Source organism: Marmota marmota, unplaced genomic scaffold, assembly GCF_001458135.2.
Source record: "Marmota marmota marmota unplaced genomic scaffold, marMar, whole genome shotgun sequence".
Lineage (NCBI taxonomy): Eukaryota > Metazoa > Chordata > Mammalia > Rodentia > Sciuridae > Marmota > Marmota marmota.
This window is the reverse complement of record NW_026000068.1, coordinates 8,308,970-8,327,781: the sequence shown is the minus strand read 5'-3', so window position 1 is coordinate 8,327,781 and position 18,812 is coordinate 8,308,970. Positions and strand designations below refer to the sequence as shown.

General features: G+C 48.7%; 1 protein-coding gene across 12 annotated transcripts in view; it reads right to left on the bottom strand.

Annotated features, from left to right (window-relative positions):
• Nucleotides 1-10,094: 10,094 nt before the first annotated feature.
• Ankrd33b (ankyrin repeat domain 33B) overlaps nt 10,095-18,812 on the bottom strand; it is a 76,153-nt gene continuing 67,435 nt past the window's right edge. For all 12 annotated transcript variants that reach the window (XM_048814001.1, XM_048813991.1, XM_048814002.1 and 9 more), the window contains one exon: nt 10,095-17,807. In XM_048814001.1, the coding sequence (XP_048669958.1) occupies nt 16,957-17,807 (851 nt within the window). In that variant the 3' untranslated portion in view covers nt 10,095-16,956. The remainder of the gene's footprint in view (nt 17,808-18,812) is intronic.

Sequence of the window (18,812 nt, the reverse complement as noted above, 5' to 3'; positions counted from 1 at the left end):
TTAATTATTTTCAAAACATCTGCCTCCTGCCTGGACAGCCTATGGTGTTCTTCCACTGTTCTGCATATTTCCTGACTCCACAGATGCTGCGCTGGGTAAATGCTTCTTTTAACAAACTCAAAGTAAAGTTTTTTCCCCCAAGACTTGGCATCCTGCTGGCCTCTGCAGGATAAAAACAAAACAAAACAAAACCCCAGGCATTTCGTAACACTCCCAGGAGGCCTCTATAACCATATGCTCCTGAAGAACAGGGAGGTGAGTGGGTGACGGTGGCAAACCATGAAACTTTGAGTACCTGAAATGTCCTTGGAATGGTTATATTAGTCAGGGTTCTCTGGAGAACCTGAACCAATAAGATGTTGTAGATAGACAGTCATGTACCTCACAGCAATGTTTTGTTCCACAACAGGCCACATATACAGTGGTAGACCTATAAGACTCTATAGCGTAGGGATGTGGCCGCCATCTTGGTTTGTGTAGTACATTCTAAGGTGTTTGCAGATAACAAAATCACCTAAGGATACATTTCTCAGAACGTATCCCTGTCCTTAGTGGCATGTGACTACACACACACACACACACACACACAAACTTTTTTAAAGAATTGGCTCATGATCTTATGGAGACTGGGCAAATTCTCTATTTGCAGGGTGGGCTGGCAGGCTGGCAGCCCGGGAAGAAATGTGTTGCAGTGAAGTCTTGGGGCTCTCTTCTGCAGAATCCCCTGTTGCTCAGGCAGCGGGTGCGGGTTTTGTTCTGTTCAGACCTTCAATAGATTGGAGGAGGTCCACCACTTTATGGAGGGGAATCTGTTTTACACAAAGGTCTTCAATTTAAATGTAAACCACATCCAAAAACACCCTTGCAGAAACATCTAGAACAATGTTTAACCAAATATCTGGGCTCTACGGACCAGCCAAGTTGACACATAAAATTGAGCAAAGAGTGCATTGCAGGGCTGGGGGTGTGGCTCAGTGGTGAAGTGCTTGCCTTGTATGTGTGAGGTACTGGGTTTGATCCTCTACACCACATAAAATAAGTAAAATAAAGGTATTCTGTCCATCTACAACTAAAAAAAAATGTATTAAAGAGTCCATTACAGGTCATTGTTCTTTGAGTCTCCAAGCATCTTAAGTCTGTTTTTACATCGGTCCTAATGAGGTGTCTTCACACATTCTGCCTAACATTGAACTTGCTCTTCCAAACAGACTCTCTAAAATTCAGTTAAGGGCAAGAGAAAATAATTTTCCCCTCATTCTCCCCTTTAATCCTAAATATTATAAATCCAACTGCCTTGCTTTAAAAAAAATCCAATTTGTCAACCAGAAAAGACCCAACACTATCTGATATTATGAACTAATATAATCTGGAGGATTGGGACTCTACCCACAAGCCCTAAACAGCTTTTTGATTACATTTCAACATTGTCATTCTGCAATGCCACTGGTCACTTCAAAGAGAAAGTCCAACATTTTGTAGCATAAGGGCTCAGTTTCCTGTGAAAATTACCCCAAACCTGCAGATGTTCCTCTCACAGAGAACACGGAACACAATTGGAACAATAATGACAATGTTCATCATCCCTGGAGCAGTGGTATTCATCTGGGGGCGATGCTGCTGCCCAGGGAATTTGGGCAAAGTCTGGAGACATTTTTGGTTGTCAGAACTAGTTGGCACAGGAAGGAGGGGGGCCAGTTAGTGGCATCTAGTGCACAGAGGGCAGAGGTGTTACCCAATGTCCCCCCATGCATGGACGTCCTTCTACACAGAATGAGGGCATCCATTAAACAAGCAAAGGCCAATGCCCCCAACCTGGATTCTTGAAAACAAGCAATACGTGTTCCCGCGGTGAGGGCGCGGTCAGTGGAAGTGGCTGAAGTAGCTCAAGCTTGCGTGGGTTTTCAGTCCCTGGAGCAGAAAACAGCAAATCGCTGAGATGCAGACTTTATGGAGGGGAATCTGTTTTACACAAAGGTGGGATGCAGTGGGAAACTTTAGGTGGAGCAGATCTGTTCCTTCAGGAGAGCATTCAGTGGTTCCCAGCATAATGACTGTTTTCTCAGACACTGATGCAAAGAAGAGCAGAGATAAATGTCCTTGGTGGCTTCCCCTGCACACCCATCCAGGGCATCCAGGCTTTCAGCCATTTAAATTTTTCTCAAAGAAAGGTCTGGAAACCTCTTTCCAAATGATTGCAGCCTATTTTCTACCATGAACCGTGAGTGCCTTGAGCTGATTAACCTCAAAGTTATCAGGACACGCGGTGAAGGGACACATGGCTAAAGAGGAAAATGAGTGTCACCCTGTAGAACAGCAGCATGAAAGAAGCTCGTGCAGGGAGAGTTGTCTTCAGGCAGGGACTGTGGCCTGGTCTCCATCCTGTCTTCTGGCACCATCCCGACCAGACGGCCCCTCCACAAGTTCTTGCTGCCGTCACCAGGGGTGCAGAGCCGGGGGTGCTCAGGGAGAGTGCTCCCACCCTCCTCACACTCACTCAGTAGTGGAGTCCAAGTGTGGGGTCTGTACATAGCCCTCAGCGCTGAGGGGTGACCCATGAGTATGTGGCTTTCCCTGAGTTCTTGAGTCCTTCTAGGAAATTACTGGAGCTGAGGACAGTTTGGAGAATACCCCCCACCCCCAGCATCTGATGATACTATTTCATCAGAAGTGAGCACGTCTTGGGGACTGTGCCCCCACACCTTGCAGTTTGGCTAACTCTGGACCCCCAATCCTTTTGCAAAACAGAAATGAAGACCTGAGTATCAGATGGCCCCATGGGCCACCTCAGGCCCTCGAGGATCAGGAGGACATCACCCTCTGTGCTTGGTCTAGGTAAGGGATCCCACATTAGATCCCCTCGTAGGGGATCCAGTTAGTTGATGGAAGGTACAGGGAAACCAGGGGCAGTGGCCTGTGGCTTAGTGAGACTGAACATGCATTTTTTAGCCCTGGTTTCCCAAAACAGCCTATGCTTCTTTAAGGAAATCAACTTCTTTAAGAAAGTAGCGTTAAGTTTTATTTGCCGATGAATGATAAAAGAAAGATCAAAAAAATTAGACACTTGTTCTGTTGGCTACAGTCTCCATGTCTAGACGCCAGTCCAGGCTCCACCCCTGAGGATCTGCAGGGCCAGAGCTCAGGACCACTCTTGCAATGGGTCTAAGCTTTTCTCCCAGTTCTAAGTGGTGGGTTATGGGAGGGCAGGTGAGAGAATTGTCCTTCTTCTCCTGGGAGGTCCAGGGGCAAGACTCCTGGTGCACACAGGGCTCCGGGGAAACAGTGACTCCTCCTGGCAGACACTTGCCTCCCTCTCACCACAACTGGAAAGCTATTGGCCGAGACCGTTCAGGACACTGTCCCTGTGTGAAGGACCCCACAGCACACATGGCAAGGTGGAACGTAGATTCTCTGGGAACATGATTGCACCGGGGAGCAAGGAACCAAGGACCCCTCTCTACCTGCCTGAAGACCATGCGTAGTTCAGTGCAGCTCACCGGAGTTCATACAGGGCCTGCGGCTGAGCAGGTTGGCCTGATTCTCCCTGGGGAGATGTTTATGGACATCGTTAGAACTCAGAAGGACTTAAAATATGTGTCACCCTGCTGAAGCCAGTACTGTGCTTCTCTTCCCTGTATCAGGCTTCACTGGGGGCCTCGAGAGATGCTCTTGATCACCTGGAGGGCAGGGAGGCAGGGAAGACATGGGGAACCCCCAGGACCATCAGTCAAGGCAATGGGCACAGAATCTGCTGAGGTGAGCCCTCTGTAGCACAGGCACTGGCGTTCAGTGTTCACTGATTCACGCACAAAGCAGGATCACAAGGAAAGCACGCAGCCAGGATCAAACCCGTCAGTCTGTCTCCAAAGACTTTCTGCACATAGCTTAGGATATGTCCGTTGTCGTCTGGTTTAATTAAGCAAGCCAAGCATCTTCTTCCCCGTATGCTTTTCTGGGAAAAGAGCCAGGCTGGGTCTAATAAAGCCAGTATTTTCTACATTGCCATCTTTTCTGAGATGATTTAGCTGATTTCCATTGTCATTCAACATCCCCCTAGTAAATGCCAGCACCTCCATCAACATGGCCTCATCTGCAAAGTCTGGAGAGGGGTTTGGTAGGACAGTCGCTCTGCCCAGGCCAACAGGTAGCAGGCCATTTCTGACCCCTGAACAGAAGACGTGGGGAGGCCAGTGACTGCTCCAAACAGGGGCAGCCTCTGCTCACCTCCTGAAGGGGGCTTGCTCCTGGGAAGGACACAGCTCAAAAGTGTGGGTCAGAAGCTGCACAGCCCAAGCTGGGAGGGGGTGCCGCCCTGTCTGGCATTCAAGAGGCTTCCGGGTAGAAGCACAAAGGGTCACAAGACTCTCTCCTTGCTCCTGCCCTGCTGTGGGATGCAGGGGCTTTAGCCCTGAGAACACCAAGTACACTTGGTGCAGGCACAAGCTGGGATCCATCTTTAATCTTGGGATAAAAGGACGCAGGAAGCCATGAATGTGGCCTGTGTGTGGTCAAGGAGGCTTTGGAGCTGACGAAGGTGAGCGGGTGGGTGTGGGAGGGGGGGCCGTGTTTCAATCTCCACTCACTTACCTGGGAGCCTGGCTCAAGAGGTGGATGTCTCTGTGGTCATCCCTGGGGTCTAAGGAAGTCCATTATTTAGTCTGGAGTCTGACAGAAGAAGGTAGGACACCACCGTTCAGTGGCCACCAACTTGTTAAGACCTTACTATGATCTCTACGTCAATTAATTACATCATGAAAACCCTAAAACTGGGAACGGTCCATGCTGAAATGGACACTGAGAAGTTCAGCGACTTGCCCCCAGGACCCCATGGCCAATAGCGGGCAGAGCTGACCCATGGCCTCTGCCCTCTGTGGTCCAAGCTGCCCCTTAGGGGATGGGAGCTGGACTCAGCTCATGGCCCCAGCTCAGCAGAAAGCCAGGAAACCTGTCCTGCAACACATAGTTGAAATGGAGCAACGCTGTGGTGCAAGCCCCGCTCTAGAAGCTGGGAAGGAGAAAGATGGGGCTCCAGCTCCCTAGGAGGTTTTGCTAGGTGTGGGGTGGAGGCCAGATAGGACAACACGCAGAATGCCACTGGGAACACGTGAGATGGCAGAAAGACTGAGTTGAGCTTTAGCTGGGTGTCCAGGAGAGGACCTAAGGAGAGCAGAGCTAGGACCGGGCAGACCTGTGTCGCAGGGAGAAGCACAAATCCACGAGTCTGCTGGGAGAAGGAGCCCCTCTCGTCTTCAAGACATCCCCGACACAGGGAGCGCAGCAGGCTGCTCCCCGCCCACCTCAAGGCCAGGGAAGGAGGCTGGGTCTTTCTCTAGGTGCAGCAGAAAGGAGTGGCAGGTTTTGAGCTGGAGGGCAGCAGGGTCAGATTCATGGTTTTCTGCCTGGGAGGACCGGAGCTCGGACCCGGATGGCAGCCAATGACAGGTGAAGGATTTGAGGTACATTTTACCAATTAATATGGTGTAAGACCTGAACCTAAAGTTAACATCGCGTGCCTCCTTGACAGCTGGTAGAACCAGGAGAGACCGTTATGGTCCAACCACAAGTTCCATCCCCCACTCAGCTTGTGGACAAATAGCAGCAGTCTTCCTGTCCCATGACCAGACACAGGGCCTGCTAATCCCTGCAATTTCCCAAAATGCCAGTCACATCTTCTTGCAGAAACTAGGGGGTGCCCACCTCCTGGCATGCCCTCTGCCACTGGCTCCTCATGTGGTCCATTGTGGCCTGCAGGGTCTTTCTCGCCCAGACTGTGAGCATTTGTGGTTCTATCTGCTGCTGTCATCTGTCCAGTGCTGTGTGCTCCACTCACAACCCAGGTAGGAATCCCTCCCTCACCCACAGGTGGATGAGAATTAGTCCAGGCAAGGAAGGCACTCAGATTCGCATCCACTGGGCATGAAGGGGACAAGAGACCTCCAGGCTCTGAGTCAGTATCCTGGGGTGGTGGTGTCCCCACAAATTTCATTCAAGTCCTAACCCCTGGTACCCATGTGAGCTTATTTGGAAATAGGGACCTAAAACATGTAATATGGTTAAAACACGATCCCACTCAGGTAGGGTGATGCTAATCCAATGACTAGAAAAGGGAAATTCAGACACAGGTGACAGGAACACATGGGAGCAACCTGGCCACAGGCGAAGGAAGGCTAAGGATCATGAGCAGCCATTTAAGCTGGCAGAGGCAAGAAGGGACCCTCCCCAAGGGCTTCTGAGGGAATGTGGTTCGTTGAACTTCTGGCCTCCAGAACAGTGAGAAAATACATTTCTGTTGTTACAAGTCATCCAAGTTGTGGTGATTTGCTGTAGCAACCCAAGGGATCCAGGTGGGGCCCAAGAACACACATTTCTGACAGTTTTCTGGGTGTGTTGACACTGCTGGGATCACCGTTTGAAGACCACTGGTTCGGGTAATGGAGGATTAATCCGGAAGAATGCGGAGGTTGCCACAGTGTCTCAAGGGCCTCCTAGTCCTGAGTCCAGGACTGGGACAGCGAGTGGAGTCCTGCTCTCAGGGCTCAGTATGAGGATGGGGCATTCAGACCCAGCACCTATAGAGCCAGGGATAGGAAGAGGACAGGTGTGGCATTTCCCGCCTCTGACCTATTCCTGTCACCCCAAGAAGACACTGCATCTGATTCAAGGGAGGAGAATGCATCATGCACGGGGAGGCCATGCCGGTAGGATGGGGACAGGAAGGGCCTCTCATCGGCACCTGCACTTGGTCACCCAAGGCTGTGACAGGTCAGGGCTGCATCGTGGGGAAGAAAGGTAGCAGGTGTCCAGAGCAGATCCCTTTGCAGGATCCAGATTGGCCATAGTGAGCCCAGGCTGTTGAGTGGCTTCCCTGATGGACTCCTTTGTCCTGGAAATGAGGACAGTCCCCTTTCCACTATAGGGAAATGGCTTACTCACCATGGTCTGTGAACCCAGTCCCTATCCAGACTCTCACCCAGCTGTGACACTGACCAGGCTTCTGTCTTAGTAGGAGGTAAAGACAAGGTAAAGTCATCTCCTTGCAGCTAATTTCTTGATATTCTTGTTTTTTTTTAAATCACGCTTCTGAAATATCAAGGTGGACTTGAGTTTTATTCACATATTTTTTTCTAGCTAGGAAAACATTCCACTTTTGTTCAGTTTCTGTTAATTTTTAGAGAGCAATGCAGAGTTGAACACAGTAGGGCAACAAGCAGCATGCAGCATGGGTGGGTGGGCAGGGGTGTCTGCCCTGCCCGTGGCCCTCTGGGCACTCTCCACACTGCACAGAGACCCATCTGGCCAACCCTGCTGCAGGGGCAGTGACCCCCAGGGTCACGGAGCCGCCGGCTGCAAGCTGGCGATCTACCTGAGCAATTTGCACTGACAGCTGTGGGCAGACTGGAGGCTCAGGACTGCCTTTCATGGCCCTGGCTGGAAACCTGCCCAGTCCTCACCCAGGCACACAGCAGGCATGACCTGCAAGCCAGTGGCCACAGAAGCTCTGTGGTGAACCAGGGGCAAGGGCGCCTGCATGCAGAAGCCTCCACAGACATTCCTGACCACACTCGGCAGGCACACACACTCCTCCCAAGGCCACTGGTCAGGGTGAACCCCCAGGGAAGTGCTGGCCTATGTCTACCCACCTCACTCCCAGCTTGCAGCGGGGAGCTTAGTGCTTCCAGGCCCCCAAGTATCCAGCCAGAAACCAGAGACAAGACCACCATCTTCCTCCCCCGCCTCCCCCTCTCACTTTTCATATCCCAGTTCTCAGGCTGCTTTACAAGGTCCATTCCTCGTCTGTTAACTTCTCATTTAGTATTTCCACCCACCAAATACATCATTGACTATTTCATAAGCAAACACCAATTACCTCCAATTACGATTCTACCCTAGGACAAAGTTTTGTTTAAAGTCAAAGAGGAAATCACCTATTTGGGTCCTTCCTTAAAAATCATGTAGTATTATGATGTTTAATGAGTTGGACTTTAGACTTCTTAAGATCAGAGCAAAACTCCCAAGTAAATAGGAACTAATTATTTCAAGTCCCATCAAAAATAAACTAATTCACAATAAGGTCGGGGGGGCACTAGAGAAGAATAGAGTGACTTTAGGTAGAGAGGAATGAAGGGAGGGGAGGGGGTGTGGAATAGAAAAGATAGTAGAATGCAACAGACATTATTACTGTATATATACACATGACTGCATGACTGATGTGATTCTACAGCATGCACAATCAGAAAAGTGAGAAATTATACCCCATTTATGTATGATATATCAAAGTGCATAAATGCATTCTACTGTCATATACAACTAATTAAAACAAAAAATTTAAAAATTAACCTAAATGATGAAGTATGTTTAATTCTTTGAGCTAAAAAGAAAAAAACTACATGCCTATAAATCATTAGAAGAAACTATAGAAAAATTAAACTGCTGACTTGGGGTAGAAAGGGCCTTCTTAGAGAAACACAAAATGTAAATATAAAAAAAGCTTGACAAATTTGATTTAAATCAATCTTACATACAAAAGGTATCATAAGAATGAGTGGTAAATGAGGGAAATGCATACAACAGGTGGGAATTAACCCCTGGGTTCAATTCCCCCAATACATAGCAAACCTTAAAAAATCACCAAAAATGATGCTAAACTGTAAAATTTTTAAAAAATTAAAAATGAAGAACAAATGTAAATAAGGAATTTATGAAACAGAAAATAAAAATTGTTGGAGAAACATGCAAAGATACTCAACCTCACCAATAACTGGGGAAATGAAAATTAAGGCAATGAGATGCCTTAATTCACCACTGGATTTGCAAACTTAGTGCTGCAAGGGGGAGGCCCTCTCGCCCCCTGCTGGTGGCTGAGTGCAAGGCCGAGCCTGTGCAAAGAGCCATGTAACATCACTATGGAATTTAACATGCATAATTCCTTTACCAGGCAAATTTTGCTTCTACACTCTGCTCTTTTAAAAACACTCATTTGTGTGTACAAATAAATAGGTACGGGGACCTTCCTTATTTATAAACGGTAAAAACCAAGAACATTTATGTTTCACCTCTCCTGGGGAATACTATGCGGAAATTGAATGAAAGGGATGTAAATGTTCTCCCAAAATACAGAGAGTGAACAAAACTGCTCGTCCAGTGGGATCTTGTTTATACAAGAGCGGGAAGAGCACATTAAAAACTTGGTTCCAGCTGGGCGTGGTGGCACATGCCTATAATCCCAGGGACCTGTGAGGCTACAGCAGGAGGATTGCGAGTTTGAGTCCGGCCTCAGCAGCTAAGCAACTTAGTGCAATCCTGTCTCAAAATAAAAAAAAGTAAAAAGGAGCAGGGATATAACTCAGTGGTAAAGCATCCCTGGGTTTAGTAAAATTATTGAAAAAAAAAAAAAGTAGATAAAAGGCCAGGCATGTTGGTGGATGCCTGTAATCCCAGTAGCTTCGGAGGCTGAAGCAGGAGCATCACAAGTTCAAAGCCAGCCTCAGTAATTTAGCAAAGCCCTAAGCAACTCTACAAAACCCTGTCTCTAAATAAAATATAAAAAAGGCTGGGGCTGTGGATCAGTTGTTAAGCACCCCTGGATTCAATCCCTGGTACCCACTCCCCAAAAAGTTTGGGCTGGGGATGTGGCTCAAGTGGTAGCGCACTCGCCTGGCATGCGTGTGGCCTGGGTTCAATCCTCAGCACCACATACAAACAAAGATCTTGTGTCCGCCGAGAACTAAAAAATAAATATTAAAATTTTCTCTCTCTCTTAAAAAAAAGTTAATAAAATACTTTTTAAATTATTTTAAAAGGTCCCCCAAAACACATCCAGCATACCATTTAGGTAAAAGGAAGCTCTATTTTGCTTCTGTGTGTGATGTGAATTCCTGCCTATGGGAGCGTCTGAGAAATACCATCTCAATTCTCCATCATTTCACTGTATGAGAAAGTATTCATGGGGAATTGACATATTTTAAATACTTACCTTGGAAAAAATAAGTGAAAGAGTGTGGAAATAAGAAAGTACAAATCTGATTCAATTAAAATATCACCTGAAATATACCATATATATTTCTTTTGTAATTTATACACACAAGTTTATTCAAATGTCACATGAGAATGTTTATTTTGCAAGTGATGTTAATTCTTTTGCCACAATTTCCCCATGTTTTTACACTACCACATCTTTTTCCTAGACTTAAAATATTCAATAGAATTTGTCATAAGTTAAAAAGGAAAAAACATTCTTTCTGCTGAAAATATCACATTTAACTTAAAAATCATGAACCTTTTGAATATCAATAATTGAAGCTGCTGGGGAGGGGGGTCACATTTATCTGAAGGTCCCAAGAGAGCCCTGAGATCTAAATAGGAAAATATCTCTTATAAACTGTAACAAAACTCTCACCTTAAAATAAAACACTCTGAAATGTATATAATTATATCCATATTCAATAGCTTTACAGTATCAAGTCTGGGTTTATAGAAATGATAAACAAAATAGCTTTACATTCAGAAAACAGGTTCTAAGACCCGTTTATACCAAAATGACAAAATTTGAAACCCAGCACCCTGTGCAAAAGTCTGTTCCATTCCTAACCTATCACAAAGACAGCATTGCTTAAAAACACAGATCCTGGGACATCCAGTAAACGCCATCTGTCATCTGAGCAAAGAAAATCCCAGTAAGATTAGCTCTAACACTTCATTTGAATGAAGAATCTGATTCAAACCAAGAGTCTGAATCCACCGAGGGTTCCTGGGATTGCTGGGTACCATTCCTGGGAGTGTGGTATCATGCACTTGGTTCCCATTGAGTGTAACCATAGTTATATGGTTCCAAACCAGCTTCTAGAACTCGTAATGGATGGTCAGGTGCCTTGATCAAGGCAGAGAGATCTCACAGACCCAGCCAAAGTGGCTCTGTTCAAACTGCCTGGGTCATCTTTCAAAAAGAGACGCGTTACCTGGACTCCCAGGGAGCCCTCAGGTTTATGATTCTTCTGACCAAGTGGGTCACCTAGACACTCCCTGGGAGCCACTGTCACCTTTCCAGGCAATCTGGTCTCCCTTGAGGTCATCTGTGTGTACCTGGTGTGCGTGCACGTGTGTGTGCCTGGTCACCTCTGCACACAGTCACCTATCACACACTGTGCTTGCTGGCACACAACAGGGGTGCACTTCGCACAGAAGTCTTATTGCAGACAGAGTGAGGAAACTGAGTGTGAGCACTGGCATTCAATGTCCTTGAAAATCAGTCCAATCAATGCAGGTAGTTGTTTTGTTTTGTTTTCTCCCGTTTCTTTAAATTGAAAAAAAAAAAATCAGAGGCATTTTTTAGCCACTTATTTAAAATCTTAATGAAGAAATGTGAACCCAAGGGCACAGAAATGACTCGCTGACTCAAGAGTTATTATATAGGTGCATAAAACAAGTTCTAAATGCGTCCAGAGGTGGGAACTTGAACAATCAGCATTTTAGGAAGAACTAGGTTTGTTCTAAGTTCTTTGTGGCTAATGTCATCCGCTGTGACAGTTCCACGTGTCTCAATAACCGTGACTGGCTTGTTGTAAGGATCTATCGCGATCGATACTTTCTGTTTCCTATGAATCTTAATAAGAACAGGATCAATGTTCCATCCTTTCTTTCCCTAGAAGACGGAGGCCCTCCAGGTGGCTGCCTGGCTCAAAGTGGGGGGCTTGTGTGCTTCTGGTGGGCAGCAAACCAAGAACGAGGTAGCAGGGTCCAGAATTCAAACAGCTACCCCCTGTGCTAGACCGAGACCCTGAGCAAACACGTGGAAGATAGGTGACTTCCCAAGTACTGTAAAGAAAAAGCACTTCATCACATAACAGACCAACTGTGCTGGGAGTGCACAGTAGTGCCTGACCACTCTGACCCGAGTGGGAAGCAAGCGTAGTGTTAACAAGGAGCCAGCCCGACCCTGTAGTACACCTGGAGACTCGCATCAGGGTGTAACCCACTCCCCAGGGCAAACTTAGGTCAAGGCAAATTATACAAAAAGGGTCTTCTGGCTTTAGGTAGTGTGGACAGGGGGAGCGTGCAGGGCACTTCCTACCCTCTCCTGCTTTGGGCTCACTCCTTTACTCTCCAGGAGCCATTTCTTCATGGAACTTGGGAGTCCTGTGGCTTCCCAACTGTCTGAGACGGTAGTCTTTCCATCATTTCGGGCCTGAGATCTGGGCCCCTTCTGGGCCTCTGTCTCACCCACAGCAGCCTCTACTCCAGAGGTCTGGTTCCTGCTGACAGCTGGGAAGGAACGGACAGAGGCATCACAAATCCCATTTTCCAGCCCATGTCACAAACTCTCCTGAGCCACGGAATGAGCTGTCATCTCAGGAGTGCCCAAAGTGGAGGTGGTGATGGCCTTGCAATTCTGAGGTATCTAGCGCTGCTGGGAATCTGCTAGGGTAGCCCGAGAGGCTGCACCATGATGTCCGTGATTCCCAGGATGTCCATGATGTGACGTGGGCACTTCTCTACAGCCAGCAGAGAGGAGCAGCTCCGACTCTCCCTGCTCCTTCTTGGTAGGCTGGTGCTGGGCCGACTGCGGGACGCTTAAGCACACAGCAAATGGAAAAACCGCATCAGCATCACTCTGTATCTGCAGCGTCAGACCTGGCGTAGCCAGCTCTAGAGGTAGAAGTCATGAAGGGCCCATCAGCGTTGTCAAGTAGCCACCTCTTCTCACACAGAAGCGACTTCACAGCCACCCCACAGCCAATTCCTCTGCCAGGGTCCCCCAATCTCCAGTAACCAAGGAAATCTCTGCCGAGGGGTAAGTTCCAGAAACCTCACTTAAAATCAGCAGCATTAACAATGTTTTCGAAATATTTCTTCTGTCCAGTTTAATCATAATTTACTCAAGCTCTAAAATGTATTAAAATATACTTCACCGTTCTCCTAACTATATTTATATATAAATCCCTGAGAAGATACCTGTCAACTTGAAATTCGCTATTTACAGTTAATAAACACCCTGGGTGCAAGCAGAGGCCCCAAGCCTGCGCCTTCTGTGCTGTCCCATGTCAGGAGAGCAGACCAGGCCACCCTTCCTAAAAGCGGGAGGGGTTGGGTGCTGAGGCGGGAGCCCAGCACAGGAGTGGCGGGGTCTGCTGCTCACTCATTCTTGGGAACTCAGAGGTCCTGACCTGACAGTGCAGCAGGGCCACCATAATGCGTCTCAGGAACCCCTGTTCTGATTTTTTTTAGACTTCAGGACAGCTGGTGCCAAAGATGAGCAAGGAGTTTAACCAAACTGGGAGAAGAAAACAGGCCAAGAAAGAAAAGGAAGGGGAGCTAAAGAGAAGGTAAAGAGGACTTCAGGGAAGGAGTGTGGAAGCTGGAGGGGACACTGTGGTGGGTCCTCGCCCATCAGCACCTGATGATAAATGGAGGGCGGAGCCTCAGTGACGAGGTGCCGCTGTTCAAAGCAGTAAAAACACACACAAATGACGCCAGCTGGACTGTCAGGGAGACCAGGGGCGGTTTCTCTCCGCCTCAGGGACCAGACGATCATGTCTTCTCTGCGAATCCCATACCCAGAGAAGGTCACCCTAACAATGTTGCCTAAGAAGGGACTGGCTCACTGAGCCCCACAAGCCTCCTCAAGGTGACCCAGCTTACTCACTCTCTCGGTGGAGCTAATCACCAGCCCAGCTGCTGCCCCCACCTGCCTCCCCCACCCTTCTCGCAGTGACACTTTCAAGCCTGGGCAGAAGGGTCCCACTTGAGGATATCTGTCCTTGTGCTCCCACAGATCCCCAAATTGAGAGACTCCAAAGGCCACCTGCTGAGAAGCATCCAGACTTCTCTTCCTGACCTCCTGCACCGCCTGCCCAAGCCTGGGCACAGTGTCCACTGGCTGTCCTGTAGCCCACTCCAAAGAGGCCGAGAAAACGAGAGCAAAAGCCTCCTCCTTAGAGAGAGGAAAGAGGGGAGAGACATTGTCCTTGAAGGAAAACTCTGCCGGCAAATATGCTTCCACACAGCCACAGTGACAAGTGCTGGGCACCTGGTCCAGAAGCCACCTGGACCCCACCCAAGGACACCCCAGAGAGGGCCTCCCCAGGCAGCCCACAGTGATTTGATTCTGGAGAGAGGGACTGGTGAGAGTTTGCACCAGGCTCTGCACGGACACTTCCTGCACTTGAGTCCTTTGGGCTTCACAGACAAGTTCTTCTGTCTGGGGGTACACCTCAGCTCCCCTCCTGCCAGTCAGCTCCCCCACGCATCTGTCATTCTTACTTCACGAAGCCCACCAGGTCATGGCCACTCCCATGGAACAGGGAACGTGGTGGGTTCACCTTCAAGTCTGCCAAAGAAACTGCTGGGCTGACCCCAGTTTGCTGGCCTGGTAGACTTTCTAAACACATGTATCTCTGGAGCTGTCCTGTGGACACCAGCAGTCTTGCTGGCCAAGCCCCATGCTGGTCAGGTGCGTCCTGTGCAGCTGGTCAAGGCTGGCACAAACAGGAGAGGAGGCCCCAGAACAGAAACTGAAGAGACCACCTGTCTCGCTGTTGACAGTCCACCCATCACTGGACACTGACAATGGGTCGTGTGAGGTAGGGGGCCGGTGGGACCAGGAATGTGCACTTCTGATCAGGTAGAGCAGAGACACGGCTTGACGGGGTGCGGGGCTCCATACCATTCCCAGTGCACAGGTCCCACGGTGGTTAGAAGCAGGACTACTTGGCAATGCAGTGGCAGGCAGATGCCGAATCAGCCAGAACAGACACTGCCTAACACTGGCTGTTCCAAAGATAATTTGACATTCTTACAAAGTTAGAGCCTTCTGTGGGAGCTCAGGATGGGTGTCCAGGAAGAGCAACCCCCAAGTGAGAGGAGAAGCTGCAGTTCTCAACACAAGCTGCAGTGTACTCTCCTGGGAACTCAAACACTGGGGTTCTTCTCCCCCAGACCAACACAGTGCCAGCCTCTGCAGTAGGGGTAAAGGCAGGAAATGTTGACAAACTGCCTGGTGGTCCTCAGGGCACCCAGTGTTGAAAGCCACGGATTAGAGGCCATTTGGCACTGCCTGGCTGGGCGCTCAGCTGATGAGGGAGGAGCTTGTGGCAAGCTAGGTGAAGCTGTGGATTCCATAGACATGGCATGGAGATGCCACAATGCCAGGGACCCAGAAAAGACAACCTCCAAAGATAACTGAGGTCAAGGAGATGTGGTCAAATCCAACTTCCAAGCCACAGGGGTGCTCCACAACCAACTAATATGCGTAGTTCTAAAGGTGGGTCCAGGATTCTGTGGCATTCATCTTGATGTCTTTCTGGGATTAAGGAGAAACATGCTAAAATCTGATTCTGAAACACGGTATTTTTATCTCACCAGTCTCTCCATCAGCCTGGACACAGCCTTATGATCTGATAAGTGAGGAAGGGCTAGCGTGAGATCCCTGATTGCTCAACATCCCGAAGGTGCTGATGGGAAGCCACAAGGAGAACCCAGAGCCACTCACTGCCTGCATCACGAGACAGATAGCATGTATCCAGGGTTATAGTAAAGAGCTTCCAAACAGTCTATGATAGTTTTTAAATCCATGGTTCCCAGTATTTCAATTAAATATTTAAATAAAGTGCATGTGTAACAGACACTCTAAGATCCAGTAAGAATTTCTCAGTCTTTGGAGATAAAAGCATAAACAGAAAACTCCCCCTGAGAGCTCAGGGCCCAGGCAACTCACATCTGCGTCCTGCCAAAGTCCCCACATCCTGGACATCTTACACAGTTGGCATAAGGACGTGCTGAAGATCAGGGACAATCATCAAAGGAGAAATAAAAGTAAACTCCACTTGAGCCTGGATGAGAGGGCTGCCCTGAAAATGCCAAATACTCCTAGAAATTTGCCCAAAACAAGCTTGCTTAAAACTCAGTTCTAGCCTCCTGTTCCTAAAAATCACCCTCCTGCCCCCTTCAGCAGTTCCATTCCTCTGGGATCCTATCTTTCCTGCATTTTTACATTTTAAGGATATACAGATTTGACTTATCTAAGAGCACGTATGACTTAATTTTGTATTTCCAGTAATCATTTGCTAAGCTCACCCCACTTATTAAAAGACAATTTTTCTCTTATTTCCAATAAAAGATTTCCTAGGCAGTTTATCCAAAGCCCCTGTTTAAAATGAGTCTAGCAAGAAATGCAGTTAATGCATTGTTTCCTAATAATTCGACAATGATTTTCATTATTATAACTGTATGAACAAGAGAGTTTTAAAATAAGACACTGAAATCTGAACTATTTCATTTGATCATTTTGCTGTAAAAGTCAATGCCTCCATCCAATAAAAACAAATATTCAGCATCAATTAATCAAATAGGAAAATCTAGTGCCAAAGCGCACCCACAATGAGATGGAAAAGCAAAGCCAAAACCAATGGCAAAAAGAGGGAGAATCCGCTGAATTGTGTGAATTCATACAGCTCTCACAAATGTTTATTGCTAGATACAGTATTTTAAACCAGGGGTCTTCAGACTCATACATAAAACTGCCTTAGATACAAACAGTCCCATCACCTGTAAAATGCTGCAGATTGGTAAATGATGATTAAAAGTACAAAATTATGCAAAAAAAAAAAAAACCCACCCTTTCATAAATTGGTTTTTAAAAATTCTTAATCGAGGTTCTCTAAAGGGAGACATTAGGTGTGTTGCCCGCTAGGTGTATTGATTGCTAGAGGAAGGAGGGTTAGGCAAATCAATACGTGCTGTTCCCAGCTCCCTCTTGGGAACACTTGACCACTTCCTGGGATCCCAGAAGGCGGCGCAGCGCTGGAGGAGCGCACTGCAGGAGCCTGGCGCACCTCTGAGCGCCCAGCGGGGGCAGCCTCCCCTGTGCTTCTCCACCTTTTCCAAGGTCGCGCCCCCGCCCTTCTCCCGCTGGGGCTCTGCGCCCCCGCAGTGCAGCGCTGGCCGCAGACAGGCCCTCCAACCCCTTCACGTCCTTTTCCTCCAGCGTGGCGCCCGCTTTTCCTTCTGCGCTTCCTCCTGGCGCTTCCTCTCGGCCTCTTCTGCCTTCTTCTTTTCTTCCTTGGCCTCCTTGTACCGCCACTTGGGGATCTGCAGGTGGGTGCTGTCCTTGGCGCTGCCCTTGCGGCCTATGCGCTCTGGCTGGAAGGTGGGCGCAGGCGCCTTGCTGATGCGGACCCTGGGGACCACCACACCCGGCCGCACACTGCTCCGGCGCAGGAGCTGCAGGGGCAGGAGGCTGGCCTTCCGCCGGGCAGAGGCTGACCCCTGGGCCCCTGGCAGGTAGGGAGACGGGGGACTGAGTCTTGGAGCCTCCTCTCCGGAGCCCCCCACCACCTCAGAAGTCCGAAATTGCTGTTCAGCGCCTTCTGCCTCGTCCCTCTCTTGGGCAAGGGTGCCCTGGTCCCCCTTAGCAGCCAGGATTTCCTGCACTGCCAGCCGCCTTTTTCCAACACAGGGAGGGTCCTCAGGGCACACAGTTTGGCAGACGATGGCCACAGCGGGACTATAAAGGCTTGTGGTCATCCTGACCATGTGGTCAAGGACGCCCCCATCCTCCAGGCCCCGGCCTGAGCGCGAGGTCAGTGCGGACCGCACGAATTCAGCGAGCCTCTGCAAGCAGTTTTTGGAGGCTGCAGGCTTCAGAAGCGCCTCCGGGGTCAGCGGCAACTCTGGCCTGTACTTCTCCCCAAACTGTTCAGGGCAGGGTCGCTCCAGCAGCCTCTGCATGAGTCGGACGGCCTCCACCCTGCCTGTGTAAGCAGCCCACTCCTGGGGTGACATCCCACGGCGGCTGTCCCGGGCGTGTACATCAGCCCCTGAAAAATAAGAAGCACAAATGGGTGGCTGCAGCAGCAACTCACAGGCAAAGAATGGAACAAAGGTAAACTTTCCCAAACCTAATAACAAGCTCTATCCTAGACCACTGCCACCTGCATGTGACAGTCACCTACTGCATTTACCACTGCAACAAGAAAAGGTTTCTCATGCATCATTTGATGTTTCTCTCTTTTCTAAATAAAAAATTGTCTAAATCTAAATCATGATTTTTTTTTTTTTAAGAAATAAAATTCTAGCCGGGTGCAGTGGCTCCTCTCCTGAATCTCAGCAGCTCGGGAGGTTGAGGCAGGAGGATTGATTGCAAGTTCAAAGCCAGCCTCAGCAATAGCAAGGCACTAAGCAAGTCAGTGAGCCCCTGTCTCTAAATAAAATACACAATAGGGCTGGGGATGTGGCTCAGTGGTTGAGTGCCTCTGAGTTCAATCCCTGGTACCCAAAAGAAAGAAAGATTTGGCACTTTAGCTCTCTGCCAAAGGAGATATGACTAGACAACAAAGATGTCTCGAGATCACTTGATGATGCAGCTGGAGTGCTCTAAATGCTAATGGTAACAGTCACTTGCAAGGCACTTGGTACCATCTCTTCTGTCCTGTCACTTGGAGAGCTTCTGTGGGTTCTGTTTTGTGGGAAATGGTGGTCCTTCACCTCTCCCACTGGGTAGTTAACCGGCTGGGGGACTGCAGCCCATATTCCTATAGACCAGACGGTGGGCTATTCCAAAACAGAGGCCATAACTTATGCGTTTTTCTTCTGCAACACATCTAATCCTGGCAGGTGGGAGGCATGCCTGTAACAAAGGTTCATGACAGAATGAATGATGGTCACAGTGGCTGGGGGCCTGCCTGGGCTGCAAAGCTGGCAAGCTCCATGGAGTAGAGAGCTCCAGGGAGCGCCTTGGGTCCCCTGCACTCAGCTCTGTGTGCTAACAACCACCCAGCAGGCAGGTGTGATGGTCAGTACTCTGTGTCAGCTTGGCTACACTA